This window comes from Urocampus carinirostris, chromosome 18 (genome assembly GCF_059441175.1).
Source record: "Urocampus carinirostris isolate Australia breed hairy pipefish chromosome 18, RoL_Ucar_1.0, whole genome shotgun sequence".
Classification (NCBI taxonomy): Eukaryota; Metazoa; Chordata; class Actinopteri; order Syngnathiformes; family Syngnathidae; genus Urocampus; species Urocampus carinirostris.
Genome location: NC_142366.1, coordinates 16,383,433 through 16,398,271, shown reverse-complemented (window position 1 = coordinate 16,398,271; position 14,839 = coordinate 16,383,433). Strand labels below are relative to the sequence as shown.

Below are 14,839 nucleotides of genomic sequence, written 5' to 3'. Positions count from 1 at the left end.
GGAACACTGCACGTTCTTCGTCTAATTGAAAAGAATTGATCTTTGGGAATCCCTTTAAGGCAGATGGCTGCAAACTATCGTCCAATAGGGCTGCGAGTTCCAGACCACTGCTTTAACACCTCCTACCCACTCCCCTTATCTTCATTCCTTTTAGCCAAACCTGTGTTATGTCTTCGTGGTGCCACATCAGATTTTGATGGCCCGAGCTGATAAGCTCCCAAAGGTGTCCGGATCTCTTCGTCTCCGAGACTGCTGCGTGGAGTCTATCTTATCTATGTGTGTGGAGTGACAACTTGCATCAAAGCTGCAGCTACCGGAATATTATACACACAAACGCACACACGGACATATTGGAAGCTTCTAGACAAAACATTCCAAAACCTCGTTAAGGGTCAGACATTCATTGTGTGGATTTTAGGGAATGCAGTTTGAGAGGTTGGGTTCGATCCGGCCGTAAACAACATGTTTTGATTCATATAAAAACCCTTTTATGGATACTTAACATTTTGACTTGACATTTTTAGGCAGCGGTGCCAAACTCATTTTAACTCGGGGGGCCAAACGATGGAACAAATATTCTCTCGGGGGCCGGACTAGTAGATTAGAGAGAAAGAAAAAAAAGAGAGAAAGGAATAAGAGAAATAGAGGGAGAGAAAACTAGAGAGAGTGGAACAAAGAAAGCGAGAAAGGGAGAAAGAGAGAGAGAGAAAAAAAAGAGAAAAGAGAGAAAGAGAGAGAGGTCGTGAGAAACGAAAGAGATAAAAGGAGAAATAGTGAGAGAGGGGGGAAGAAAGAGAGAAAGAAAGAAATCCAAAGATAAATGGAAAGAGAGAAAGAGAGAAGGGGAGAAAGAAAGAAGGGGAAAGCAAGAGAGAGAGGGAAAAAGAGAGTGAAACAAAGAAAGAGAGAAAGGGAGAAAGAGAGAGAGAGAAAAGAGAGAAAGAGAGAGGACGTGAGAAACGAAAGAGATAAAAGGAGAAATAGTGAGAGGGGGGGAGAAAGAGAGAAAGAAAGAAATCCAAAGATAAATAGAAAGAGAGAAAGAGAGAAGGGGAGAAAGAAAGAAGGGGAAAGCAAGAGAGAGAGAGAAAGAGAGAGTGAAACAAAGAAAGAGAGGAAGGGAGAGAGAGAGAGAAAAGAAAGAGAAAAGAGAGAAAGAAAGAGGACGTGAGAAACTAAAGAGATAAAAAGAGAAATAGTGAGAGAGGGGGAAAGAAAGAGAGAGAAAAAAAGAAATACAAAGATAAATACAAAGAGAGAAAGAGAGAAGCGGAGAAAGAGAGAATGGGAAAGTAAGAGAGATAGAGAAAAAGAGAGTGAAACAAAGAAAGAGAGAAAGAGAGAAAGAGAGAGGGAAAAGAAAGAGAAAAGGGAGAAAGGACATAAGAAACGAAAGAGATAAAAGGAGAAATAGTGAGAGAGAGGGAAAGAAAGAGAGACAGAAAGAAATCCAAAGAAAAATAGCAGGAGAAAGAGAAGTGGAGAAAGAGAGAAGGAGACAGCAAGAGAGAAAGAGAGAAATGAGAGAGAAAAGGAAAAAAGCAAGAGAGAGAAAAAGACACCAAGAGGAACAAAGAAAGAGAAAAAGAGAGACAGACAGAGTGAAAGAGAAAGACAGGAAGTGAGATAAAAGGGAGGAAAGAGAGAGAGAGAAAAGAAAGAGAAAAGAGAGAAAGAAAGAGGACGTGAGAAACTAAAGAGATAAAAAGAGAAATAGTGAGAGAGGGGGAAAGAAAGAGAGAAAAAAAGAAATACAAAGATAAATACAAAGAGAGAAAGAGAGAAGCGGAGAAAGAGAGAATGGGAAAGTAAGAGGGATAGAGAAAAAGAGAGTGAAACAAAGAAAGAGAGAAAGAGAGAAAGAGAGAGGGAAAAGAAAGAGAAAAGGGAGAAAGGACGTGAGAAACGAAAGAGATAAAAGGAGAAATAGTGAGAGAGAGGGAAAGAAAGAGAGACAGAAAGAAATCCAAAGAAAAATAGCAAGAGAAAGAGAAGTGGAGAAAGAGAGAAGGAGACAGCAAGAGAGAAAGAGAGAAATGAGAGAGAAAAGGAAAAAAGCAAGAGAGAGAAAAATACACCAAGAGGAACAAAGAAAGAGAAAAAGAGAGACAGACAGAGTGAAAGAGAAAGACAGGGAGTGAGATAAAAAGGCAGGAAAGAGAGAGAGAAAGAAATACAAGTACTTTGTGAGAGGCACCTGGCTTTGGCAACATCAAGTGGACATATTTCAATCTGCAACTCGTTTTTCTCCTGCACTTCTCTGAGCGTTGTCTCGCGGGCCGGATTCAATCCCTTAGTGGGCCTGATCCGGTCAGCGGGCCGTCTGTTTGACACCTGTGTGCTAGGGCTTTTGCGGATTAACTATCTCGTCTGCATATAACAATCTTGAGTCATGAAAATCGCTAAGAATATAAATATCCCAAAAGTATTCCGCAAACACCTTATGAAAACGTCCCTCCTCGGCCAGTTCCAGCTGTGAACTTGGCTGCACCAGAGACAGCTTCTGACAAGATGACTGGTGCTCCGTGGTCAATTTCATATTGCATCGCCTTAGAAGGTGGAATCGAAACAAAAAAGGAATCAGATTAATCATTCATTCCCAGGACATTCTCCATACAATTACTTAATAAGAGGAAATGATTAGAAGTGGTGCCAAACCAAATATACAGTGGCTTGCGAAACTATTTGCCCCCCTTGAATTTTGCCACATTTCGGACTTCAAACGTAAAAATATAAAACTCTAATTTCTTCTGAAGCATCATCAATAAATGGGACACAATCATGAAATGGAACCCACTTTATTGGATATTTTAAACTTTTTTAACAAATTATTCGGCCCCTTTACTTTCAGTGCAGCAAACTCTTTCCAGAAATTCAGTGAGGATCTCTGAATGATTCAATGTTGATCTAAATGACTAACGATGATAAATGGAATACACCTGTGTGTAATCAAGTCTCTGTAAAAATGCACCTGCACTGTGATAGTCTCACAGGTCTGTTTAAAGCGCAGAGAGCATCATGAAGAATGAGGAACACACCAGGCAGGTCCGAGATACTATTGTGGAGAAGTTTAAAGCTGGATTTGGATACAAAAGGATTTCCCAAGCTTTAAACATCCAAATGAGCACTGTGCAAGCAATAATATTGAAATGGAAGGAGTATCAGACCACTTCAGATCTACTAAGATCAGGCCGTCCCCCTAAACTTTCAGCTCATACAAGGAAAAAACTGATCAGAGACTCAGCCAAGAGGCCCATGATCACTCTGGATGAACTGCAGAGGTCTACAGCTGAGGTGGGAGAATTTGTCCAAAGGACAACAATCAGTCCTATACTGCACAAAACTGGCCTTTATGGAAGAGTGGCAAGAAGGAAGCGATTTCATAAAAAGTGTCTTTTAAAGTTTGCCACAAGCCACCTGGGAAACACACCAAACATGTGGAAGAAGGTGCTCTGGTCAGATGCGACCAAAATCGAACTTTTGGGCAACAATGTGAGACATTATGTTTGGCGTAAAAGCAGCACAGCTCATCACCCTCAACACACCATCCCCACAGTCAAACATGGTGGTGGCAGCATCATGGTTTGGGCCTGCTTTTTTTCAGCAGAGACAGGGAAGATGGTTAAAATTGATGAGAAGATGGATGGAGCCAAATACAGGACCATTCTGGAAGAAAACCTGATGGAGTCCGCAAAAGACCTGAGACTGGGACGGAGATTTGTCTTCCAACAAGACAATGATCCCAAACATAAAGCAAATGCGACAATAGAATGGTTCACCAAAAAACATATAAAGGTGTTAGAATGGCCAAGTCAAAGTCCAGAATTCAATCCAATTAACAATCTGTGTAAAGAACTGAAAACTGCTGTTCACACAAACACTTTCTATCCAACTTCACTGAGTTCGAGCTGTTTTGCAAGGAGGAATGGGCAAAAATATCAGTTTCTCGGTGTGCAAAACTGATAGGGAAATACCCTGAGTGACTTGCAGCTGTCATCGCAGCAAAAGGAGGCGCTACAAAGTATTAACTCAATTTTTCGTTTTTTTATTAGTTAAAAAACTTTAAAATATCCAATAAAGTGTGTTCCACTTCATGATTGTGTCCCACTTATTGTTGATACTTCACAAGAAATTAGAGTTTTATGTTTTTATGTTTGAAGTCTGAAATGTGGCAAAATTCAAGGGGGCCAAAGCCACTGTGTATATATGTATATAACAGGGTTGGGTAGGGTTACTTAAACTTGATTAATTTCAATTACTTTTGGATTACTCCAATACCAAATATGCTAACAAAAGACAAAAGAAACTAAATATGAATACAATTACTCAATTTTGGGGAGTAAAGGAATACGTGGAACGGCAAAAATGATGTTCGCAAGCTGTTTGGATTTCTTTTCATTTTGTTTCTGTCGCATTTTATGTTAGTTTTGCCGGAGATCAAAGAGATCAAAGCCAGGAGAGAAAGCTTACCACGCGTTGTGAGTCATAATCTTATTCATATTTAGTTTATTTTGTCTTTTATTAGCATATTTGGTATTGGAGTAATCTAAGTGATTGAAAGTACCGTATTTTCCGCACTATAAGGCGCACCTAAAAGCCTTTATTTTTTTCAAAAGCTGACCATGCGCCTTATAATACAGTGCGCCTTATATATGGATCAATATTAAGTCACAAAGTCTTACAACTGAGGCAAACAGCCGCCGACTAGATTTCCCCCCGAACGCGAAGTAGTCCGCGGTGTGTGCTGGGATTTATATATTGGCGTTTCATTTCCTAACCAATGTGTCAATCATCATTTGAATCAGTCACTATTGGCTAAAGTTATTCGGAGGTAAAGGGGGCGGATCCTTTTTATCATTTACAGGCTCGCATAGGCTAAAGGGGCGAAACAAAGCCTGCAATTGGCCGAAAAAGATGAATGTGAATCACACGTTGGGTTGCACTACGGCATAGAGAAAACATTTTTTACTATTCTGTATTTGTAAATATTTAACTCTCCTGGATTTACTACACTCACAGTTGTAAGAAGACCATGGTTACGTATCATTATTGAACGTGATGGCTGCAAGAGAACTTAGGTGAGCTATGCGGCTTTATATTGTCCCGGTATCTTGTTTTAGAACGATCTTGATGTTTCCGTGATGAGTCTATTTTTAAACTAAATTCAATTCAAAGTGTTTATTGTCTAATGCACAGTAAAGAACCCTGTTTACCTGCACAGTAAAATTCTTACTTTGCTGTCCACACAGTTGCCAGCAAAAAATAAAATAGAAACTAAGAAATGTTTGGCATTTCTTGAATCCCAAGACTTCAACCTTCCGAATGATATTTGAAATGACGCATTTGAGTGACATCGTACGGACACCGCATCCGCACGTGTCTACGACACGTATTTGCTTCTTTGCAAGCTTTGGGAATGTTAAGGGGGTAATAAGTTTGACTGAACTATCTGACTGTTTTGTCCACGTTCCCATTGTAGCGCCTTATAATCCGGTGCGCCTTATGTATGGAAAATATAGGACCAAAAACTATTTTTTGAGGGTGCGCCCTATAACCCGGTGCGTCTTATAGTGCGGAAAATACGGTAATCACGTTAAAGTAACCCTACCCAACCCTGTATATAAAGCCTGTTTTATAGCCATAAAATAGTAACCGGCCCTATAAAAAATAGCTTATTTTCTTGAGTCATGGCAAAATTGTATGAAGATGGCTGATGTCAATACGTAAAGGAAATATGTACCTGTGTGAAAGAAGGCGCGTCGTAGCAGCCGTAGATAGCCGAGGAGCGGTCGGCCCTCATGCACTCTTGTGGGAAGGAGCTGATCTGCTCGGCTAACTGCAGGGCCGCCTGTAAGCCTGTGGTTGTGACGTGCAGGATGTTAAAGGATATGCGGCTGCAGTGACTGTTTGTCATACAGGAAGTAGATGCTGACCGACTATCATTTATTTTTTTTTCACCCCAAATTCTCCGGCTCTTGGTACTTTTAAGCCAAAACCACACGAGAGACGATTCTTGTCCTTTGGGAAATAACCCTTAACGGATCCGCCATTTCTGATGCTACCCGACTTATTTTCCAAACCCTCCGACTTGCCCCTGTCTGTGTTTCGAAACACTGATATTCCAACAATGAAGAGAATCTCTTGCTTTCTGGAGGGGTTTTGCACTAAATGTTAACAGGCCATTATTGGCAGATTGTGGTTCTGACATCAGGAACATGATCAAATTCATGTGCTTAAGATCCATTTACGAAAGCGCTGAAAGTTAGAAACTCATCTCATCTCATCTCATCTCATTAGCTACACCGCTCATCCTCAGTAGGGTCGCGGGGGTGCTGGAGCCCATCCCAGCAATCATCGGGCAGTGGGCAGGGGACACCCTGAACTGGTTGCCAGCCAATCGCAGGGCACACGGGGACAGACAACTCACTCGCTCAGTCACACCTAGGGACAATTTGGACCGGCCAATTCACCTGAAATGCATCTTTTTGGAATGTGGGAGGAAACCGGAGTGCCCGGAGGAAACCCACGCAAGCACGGGGAGAACATACAAACTCTGCACAGGAAGTCTGGAGCTGGATTTGAACCCACGCAGGAGGTTCCCAAGACATGAACTGTGCCGCACGAGGAAAACATTTGACTATGGCGATAGTAAGAGAATCTATGAGTTGAACATAACTGTATACATGCACTATACAACGCACCGAATTATATGACACGCTTCCAAAACTTACCGTAAAATTTGGACTGAAAAGACTTTTGGATTTATCTCACATACCTGTCAACCGTTTTTGCCGGACAAAGTACGTTTATTATGCATTTTAAGACGTGTACGACGTACAAGAAAATCTGTACGGAAAAACGCAAATTTGTCAATTATGGGTACCATCCGGTAAACACCGATGATCACGAACAACAAATCAAATTGGCAAATCCCATTAACACAACATGTGAGGCTAGCTCTGAAACAGAAAGCGATTGTAGTGAACAAATCAATGAAGTCTAACGAGTTCGCCGCGGTAGCTTCTATCTCGGTATAGTATTTTCCGTTGCAAACGAAGCGAGCGGTTTGATGCTACTGTGCGCATGCGTCTGCCGCCTGGGGATTTCCCATCATGCATCATTCAGAAAAAAATATATATATGGTGTAAAATTATTTTGTATATTGTAAGGGAAAATACGACAGTTCGTAAGGGCATGGAGCCCTGGAAGTTGACACGTATGATGTCATCACACTATTTCTAGTTACGGATATTATTTGGCCCAGAGAATATTGTCAGACATTAAACTAGTCAGACAGAAAAGGTAGGGGACCACTGAAATGCAGTTTTGTATCACCGACTCACAACGTCTTTACAAAGAGCATTAGATTTTGAAATGAACAAAGACACAAGCATCGTGGGAAGTAATTCGGTCACACTGGTCATGTAGGTTTTAGATGAGGGGATGGTGTCATAATAGTCTGTAATAATAGTTTGCAATAGTCTTTGATCTGTGCAGCCCTTTGAGACTCTTTGTGATTAAGGGCTATACAAATAAACATGACTTGCCTTGACTTGACACAGAAAGATAGAAATAAACGCATGGCTGTACAACAACGCTTAGTTTGAGCTGAGAGAAAGTGAAACAAATTCTATCAATTTTTAATCACTCTAACATTCGTATCTGGTACCATGATCAAAAATAGTGTGATAATGAGATTAGATGCAATGCCTTTTCATACTCCATGTCCCTAGTGGCATAGTGTTTGGCGCTCTTGCCATGCTTTCTGGGCTCGAATCCCTGTTACCACCATTGTAATGCAATTGTGGTCAGTGATAGATATCAACTGATCAATAATTGCACAATTATGATAATATAACGATAGGCATGTCCAATTTTGTCCACATATAAGGCATACTGGGTGATAAGGTGCACAATTTCTGGCCAATTTGGGGTTTCTGGATAATAGGAAAAGTTTGAAAAATCAAAGTTTGCCGAAAGAACTGTGTGCCCACCTTGTCCATCCGGGACAACTCTGTTGGCCAGGCCATATGCGAGAGCTTCTTGTGCGCCGATAGGCCGCCCAGTTAAAATCAGGTCTAGAGCTCTGGAAAGACCTATGAGCTGGGGCAATCTCACGGTTCCGCCGTCAATCAGTGGAACTCCTGCAAGGACAAATGACACAAGAAACTTTTTACAAATCTCAGACTGGCCTCTTCACTGCAACTGTTGACACTAGTGTCTTCTGAGTATTACCACATTTTCAGAGGAAAACCAAATTTGTACATACACAAGCCACACCTGTATATAAGCCGCATGCGCCCACGCTAAAAAATTGTAACACAAACATTAAATTGATCTAGGCCCGACTCCAAGTCGGGCGGTAGAAACTAAATGTCCTTCATTGAAGTACACAAATCACAGCCAGCAAAATGAACAGAAAATGATACCGGTACTTAGGGTTTGATGCAGACCTGCAGAGTCCGGGTACCCGTTGAAACTAATCCAAAGAAAAAAAGTGTATATTTCCAAAGGTAAGGGTGGGAAAAATATATATCCACTATTGTCCGCCGCGACAACAAGTCTCACTCACCTTTACCCCACTTCCCGTCAGCCCGCGTTTGCTCCGCCCCTCTTTTTAGATTCACAAAACATATCAGAATAAGTGTCTCAAATAAAAACATTACAAAAATATACAGTTGCAAATACATATCATACATGGTCACACATATTTACAAAGAAAGACGGTACACCGAGAGAGTTTTTAAAGCTTTAATAATAATAATATAACTTTCATCCCAAACCGTGACTGTGACAGGTAGCAACACGCTACTAGCAACATGCTCGCAAATCATTAAACGGGTCTGTCAAAAAAATATGCCGTACTTGTAAAAGTCACGGTAAACCGTCCTCATCTTCCTCCTTACAACTGAAGCCATCAAAGTCACTGTCGCTGGTGTGCCCTTCTCACCGTAATGCAGCAGACCGGTTTTTCGGAAACCGTTGGTGATGGCCGATTTTTTTATGCTGCCCCACGCTGTCAGGATCCACTGGCAGACTTGCGAAAAAGTTGCCTTTCGCGCGCGGACAGTTTTAGTGAAGTTGCAGTCTTCCTCGGCGCATATATTCCACCGGTCTAAATCTTACCTTTTGTACTCGAGCGCCGCTGGCGGCCGTTAGAGAGATTACATAAATTGGCCGCATCACTGAATAAGCCGCAGGGTTGAAAGTTTGGGGAAAAAGTAGCGGCTTATAGTCCGGAATTTACGGTACTTGTCTTCTTGCTTGGTTATACAGCAGGATCTCCCAAATCTCCTTCTACCTGAGTTCAAGCCTGTTTCTGCTGTTTTTTGACGGGAGTAGTATACCCCGTAGTAGGAGATCCTCAGTATTTTGGCAAATTCGCGCATGGAATAGCATTCACTTCTTAGAACAGAATATACTGTCGAGTTTTACATGAATGTTCTCTTGTTCTGTCCATTCTGAAAGTCGAATCACACCTAAAAATAGGGATGCTCTCGATATACTTGATGAGCTTCTCTAAGCAGCTAACAAGTGTTCAGCTGTGCTAAAAGGGGTTTCTAATCATTCATTAGCCTTCCAAAGCAATAATCAAACACAATGCATTATTAGAGCACTGGCGTGCTGGTTACTGGAAAAGGACCCCTACACACCTCTGGTTGCATTAGAAAGCAGTCATTTGCCACATTAACAACCTATGGGGTGAATTTCTGATTAGTTTACTATTATCTCCTTTGAAAAAATAGTGCTTTTTCTTGTAAAATAAGGACATCGCTCAGCGATCCCTATCATATGTACATTTGGGTTAACCATGACTAATGTAAAAAGCTAATTTCTTGAAATATTCTGACGGTTTCATACCTGTCAACCTGTTTGTTTTTGCCGTACAAAGTACGTTTTTTATGCATTTTAAGACGTGTACGACGTACAAGAAAATCTGTACGGAAAAACGCACATTTGTCAATTATGGGTACCATCCAGTATACACCGATTATCACGAAACGGCAAATCAATCAAGTCAAACGAGTTTGAGTTGTGTAGTGAAAGGAAGTCCGTCTCTTTTTAGAGAACCGGCTTTTTCGGCTCAACTCGTTAAAGAGAGCCGGCTCTCAAACGGCTCACTTGCTTTGATGCATTATATTACGAATTATGATGTCGTAAAAAAGTATAAAAGGAGAAAATGATAAAAGACGGGTTTGTGGTTATCCCTTTAATCAGTATATTACCAACAATAATAAATTGCAGAAAAAGAATTAATAATTTGAATAAGAAAATGTATTATTCTACTTACCGTAAATTCCGGACTATAGAGCGCACCTGATTATAAGCCGTACCCACCACATTTTGGGAGGAAAACCGATTTTGTACATACACAAGCCGCACCTGTATATTAGCCGCATGCGCCCACATTGAATAAACGCAATTCAAACACGGTATTAACCAATACCCAATTAAGTTCAAAAAACACAGCCGACAAATTGAACGGAAAATGATACCGGGAGTTAAAAATTAATGCAGACCAGGTGCCTGTTGAAAGTAATCCAAGGAAAAAAGTGTATATTTCCAAAGGTAAGGGTGGGAAAAATATATATCCACTATTGTCGGCCGCGTCCACAAACACGTCTCACATTTACTCCACTTCCCGTCAGCCCGCGTTTGCCCCGCCCCTTCTTTCTCATTTGCTCGTACAATAATATCAGAATAAGTTTCTAAAATAAATAAATTACAAAAATATACAGTTGCAAATACATATTATACATGGTTACACATATTTACAAAGAAAGACGGTACACCGAGAGAGTTTTCAAAGCTTTAATAATAATATTAAAACTTTCATCCCAAACCGTGCCTGTGAAGGGTAGCAAAACGCTACTAGCAACACGCTCTCAACACAGTATACATCTCTGTTAAAAAAACATATCGTACTTGAAATTAGCACGGTAAACCTTTCTTATCTACCTCCTTATGAACGACGTCATCAAAGTCGTCTTCCTTCAATGTGGGGAAGAGACTTTGTCATTTAGGCGCCGTCTCACGCTCTCTAATTAAAAAACACGCTTGCATCACGCTCGCAAAGTAAAGTTTCCTTCTATATCGGACTGCTCGATTGCGTTTAACTTGAAGGTTGCTTCATGTGCTTTTTTGTTTCAATTAGCATGATGAGGATATGTCTACGCTAATTTAAGTTGCAGTCTAAATCTTACCTTTTGTACTCGAGCGCCGCTGGCGGCCGTTAGAAAACTTACATTAATTGGCCGCATCACTGAATAAGCCGCAGGGTTGAAAGTTTGGGAAAAAAAGTAGCGGCTTATAGTCCGGAATTTATGGTAATTATATTTGCATGTATTTTTTCCTTCTCCAGTGAACGTCCAAGCGACTTAATTTTGGAACTTTTTTAATAATAAACCTCATTCATGTCGAGCAACTCAGTGTCTCACAACAAAATGTTAATTTACAATATATATGATATAACGAAACGAATGTACAATATAAGATGTTAAACTAGATTAATAAACACGTTTGAAAAAAAATATATAATGTAAGATGTTATTGTATTTTGTAAGGGAAAATACGACAGTTTGTAAGGGCATGGAGCCCTGGAGCGCGACAGGTATGTGGTTTAGTCGTATAGTCTCCGCCAGCTACATCCAGAAGCTGATTGATAGAAGAGCAACAGCAGAAACTCGAATAGTTTGAGTGCCTACTTCATTTATTTTGGATTGAATCATAGTTTTTTTTTATCTGAGATTGCAGCAAAGAACTTGGTTCGGGGTGAGTTGAGGTTCAGTTCATTATGACACAGGTTGTACTCCATTTTTCGGTGTCCTAAAATCTAAAGAGCACCAGCTGGGAGAAGACTTGCGTACACACTCAAAAACACAAAGGTTGCCCGCATCCATACTAGAATACCTCAGAGACTCTGAGCTTATCCTTATTGAGAGCACATGTGCCAGGCATGTTTTCATAACCCCGACTGATCACGCTTGCGTTCAGGGTTGTCAACCCCCTCCCCGCCATTTCCTTGAGTGAGGAGAGTTACGAACCACCACGATGCTATCCATACGATACAGGAGGTTCGCCAAGCAGTTTGAAAACTAAATGGGAATACATTGAATATGAGCGGTAATACACGTGCAACACATATGGGGGCCTGGTTCTAGTTATAGAGGTGCTGTGCTGATTGACTGACACAAGACTGGGATGGGGTACGGAAGGCAGGACTGCAAGGACATTAAAATGGTTCTGTTCTCTGTCACTACTACAGGGGATTCTTCTAAGATTTATAACAGAGAGCATCCGTGAACACTTCTCCAACAAATGAATACAATTTCAATTGATTTCCGAATCTCTTTTCTAGATTTCCCAGTTACATTGTGTAAAATTATGAGTAACACATATTGATTGATTGACATTTTGATTTTTTGTTTTTTTCCACTGGTCATCATATACTAGCCGCATGTAACAATGTATAATATGTATTTGCAACTGTATATTTTTGTAATGTATTTATTTTAGAAACTTATTCTGATATGTTTTGTACGAGCAAATGAGAAAGAAGGGGCGGGGCAAACGCGGGCAGCAGTAGCACAGGATGTAGAGCGCTCGTCTTGGGATCAAGGGATCCTAGTTCGAATCCCGGCTTGTCCGTGTTACATGTCGAAGTGTCCTTGGGTAAGACACTGAACCCCTAATACCCCCAATAAGCAGGTTAGCGTCTTACATGGCTGCAATACAAGGCCGCTATTGGGAAATGTGAAGCACACTGTAAAGCGCTTTGGGAAGTCATTGACTTGAAAAGCGCTATATAAATGCAGATCATTTCATTTTACTATGTTACAATAAGTTGAAAATGAACAGTTTTGATAATCAATTCCCATCAATCCATCCATTATCTGCACCGCTTATCCTCAGTAGGGTCGCGGGGGTGCTGGAGCCCATCCCAGCTATCTTTTGGGGCAGTGGGCAGGGGACACTCCAACTGGTTGCCAGTCAGTCGGAGGGCACAGGTAGACAGACTACTCACTTTCTCAGTCACACCTAGGGACAGTTTGGACTGGCCAATTAACCTGACAAGCATGTCTTTGGAATTCGGGAGGAAACCCACGCAATCAAAGGGAGAACATGCAAACTCCGCACAAGAAGGAAGGCTGGTAGCTGGATTTGAACCCATAACCTCAGAAAAGTGCCACGCATGTGCTAACCACTGTGCTGCCGTGCCGTCCAACGGGAGAAATACAAGAGACTGGCTTCAGTTGTATGTGCATTGTATCAGTGCAATGAAAAATAGTGCAAGAATGTTTACCAGCAAAGAACCCCAAAATGATGATTTTCAATCAATTATTGTTAAAAAATAGAGAAAAATATTTGCTTAAAGAAATGATGTAAATATTCTTCCAGACAAGAGTTGCTTTTAATACGTTAGATACAGTACTTAAGGCAGGGTCTGAAATAATGTCTGTCCGGAAGCCCGAGAAGTGCATCTTTTACGTCGGGCGTACAACTTACAAAACATCTCCGCCCGAGTGGCTGACAACTTTTGAGAAAAAAATAAATAAAACGTTTGAAATCAAACATTTGCTTTATTCCAATTTTAAATCGGTTTGGAAATTTCGGAATGTCGGTTCATTTGTCAATTTGCATACTCAGCAGCCGATCAGAAGACTGCATCGAATAAGTTCTTGCTTTCGGACTTTCCCGAGTGTTATAAGGTCGTGCATTTGCATATCATTTTCCAAAGTAGACACACAGAGAACACAAGAAAAATGTAAAAGTGGTTAGGAATAAAGCCAAAACCTCAGCCCCAGAAGAAAGATTGAAAAGAAGCTAACAAAATTGATGACGCTACAAAACGTAAACGTACATTAAAAGCATCGAAGAAAGATGAGTTCACGTGGCTTGTAGCAGTAGACACAACGCAAACATTTCATGAATGAAGATGAGTAAATACAGGTACATACTGATGGTAGATGGAAAACTGCAATGTCATATAAATGCAATCAATGTTATAAGTAGATTTATAATACACTTAATTTTAAAGTGTTGTTCTGTTATATATTCTGATTATCAATCCTTAATACTTGGCAACAATGTTTTTTGTTTTTTGGGGTTTTTTTTGCGATTAGTCGTCTTATTGCGTTTCAAGTTGTGAAAAATGGGGCAGGCAACTTTATGGCTGGGCAGGCAAATTTTCAGAGTTGTCTGCTCTGGTGTCCGGTAACCTTTTGTCATGAGTTTCAGACACTGACTTAAGGTTTTCTCACAAGTGGTTATGGACAATACAGTAAAAGCTATTGCTTTGAATGGATTTGTTTCAGAGGATGTGTCAAAATATTCTGTCATAGTCACTATTACTGTTATTGTTTTGCTCCATTTAATATAAAAAGCATTTAGTCCTAATCATATCTCATAGCTTTGGGCTCACGCACAAATATCTCCTTGAAAGCAGGAAGGAAAGTAGACAAAAAGGAAACGGCAGGAGGCGAACAGAGCTTCAGCCGGGGAGATAAAGGAGTCAGGTCTGTCATTGGTGCTAGTGTTGGCACCGTCGCTATCAGTGACCGGAAGAATCCCTCTCAACCTTATCCGCGGCACCTCCGCCCCTCGGCAGCCTTTTAACCAGCCCCACCCAGGCAGATAGGCTCATCTCTGAAGTGTCCTGTTTGCAGGAATGTTATCAGATTTGTGCTTTTTGTCCACAACAGCGAGGGTGGGCTTCATGTGGTTTTCCAGTTCAACTCGAAAGAGCCTTGAAACTGTGCCAACGGACGTTAATGTGGCATCACTCGCAGGTTCAAATCCAGTTCACATTGCTAAGCAGTGTTCCCTCTAAGATGCGCGC

At 40.9% G+C, this 14,839-nt stretch overlaps 1 protein-coding gene across 1 annotated transcript in view; it reads right to left on the bottom strand.

Annotated features, from left to right (window-relative positions):
* Positions 1 to 2,419: 2,419 nt before the first annotated feature.
* The window catches only part of LOC148348510 (uncharacterized), a 29,357-nt gene continuing 16,937 nt past the window's right edge, over positions 2,420 to 14,839 (bottom strand). Inside the window, exons 5-7 of the mRNA XM_088322260.1 lie at positions 7,995 to 8,144; positions 5,741 to 5,856; positions 2,420 to 2,549 (exon numbers count right to left, since the gene is read on the bottom strand). Coding sequence (XP_088178386.1) covers positions 2,442 to 2,549; positions 5,741 to 5,856; positions 7,995 to 8,144 — 374 coding nt within the window. The 3' untranslated portion in view covers positions 2,420 to 2,441. The remainder of the gene's footprint in view (positions 2,550 to 5,740; positions 5,857 to 7,994; positions 8,145 to 14,839) is intronic.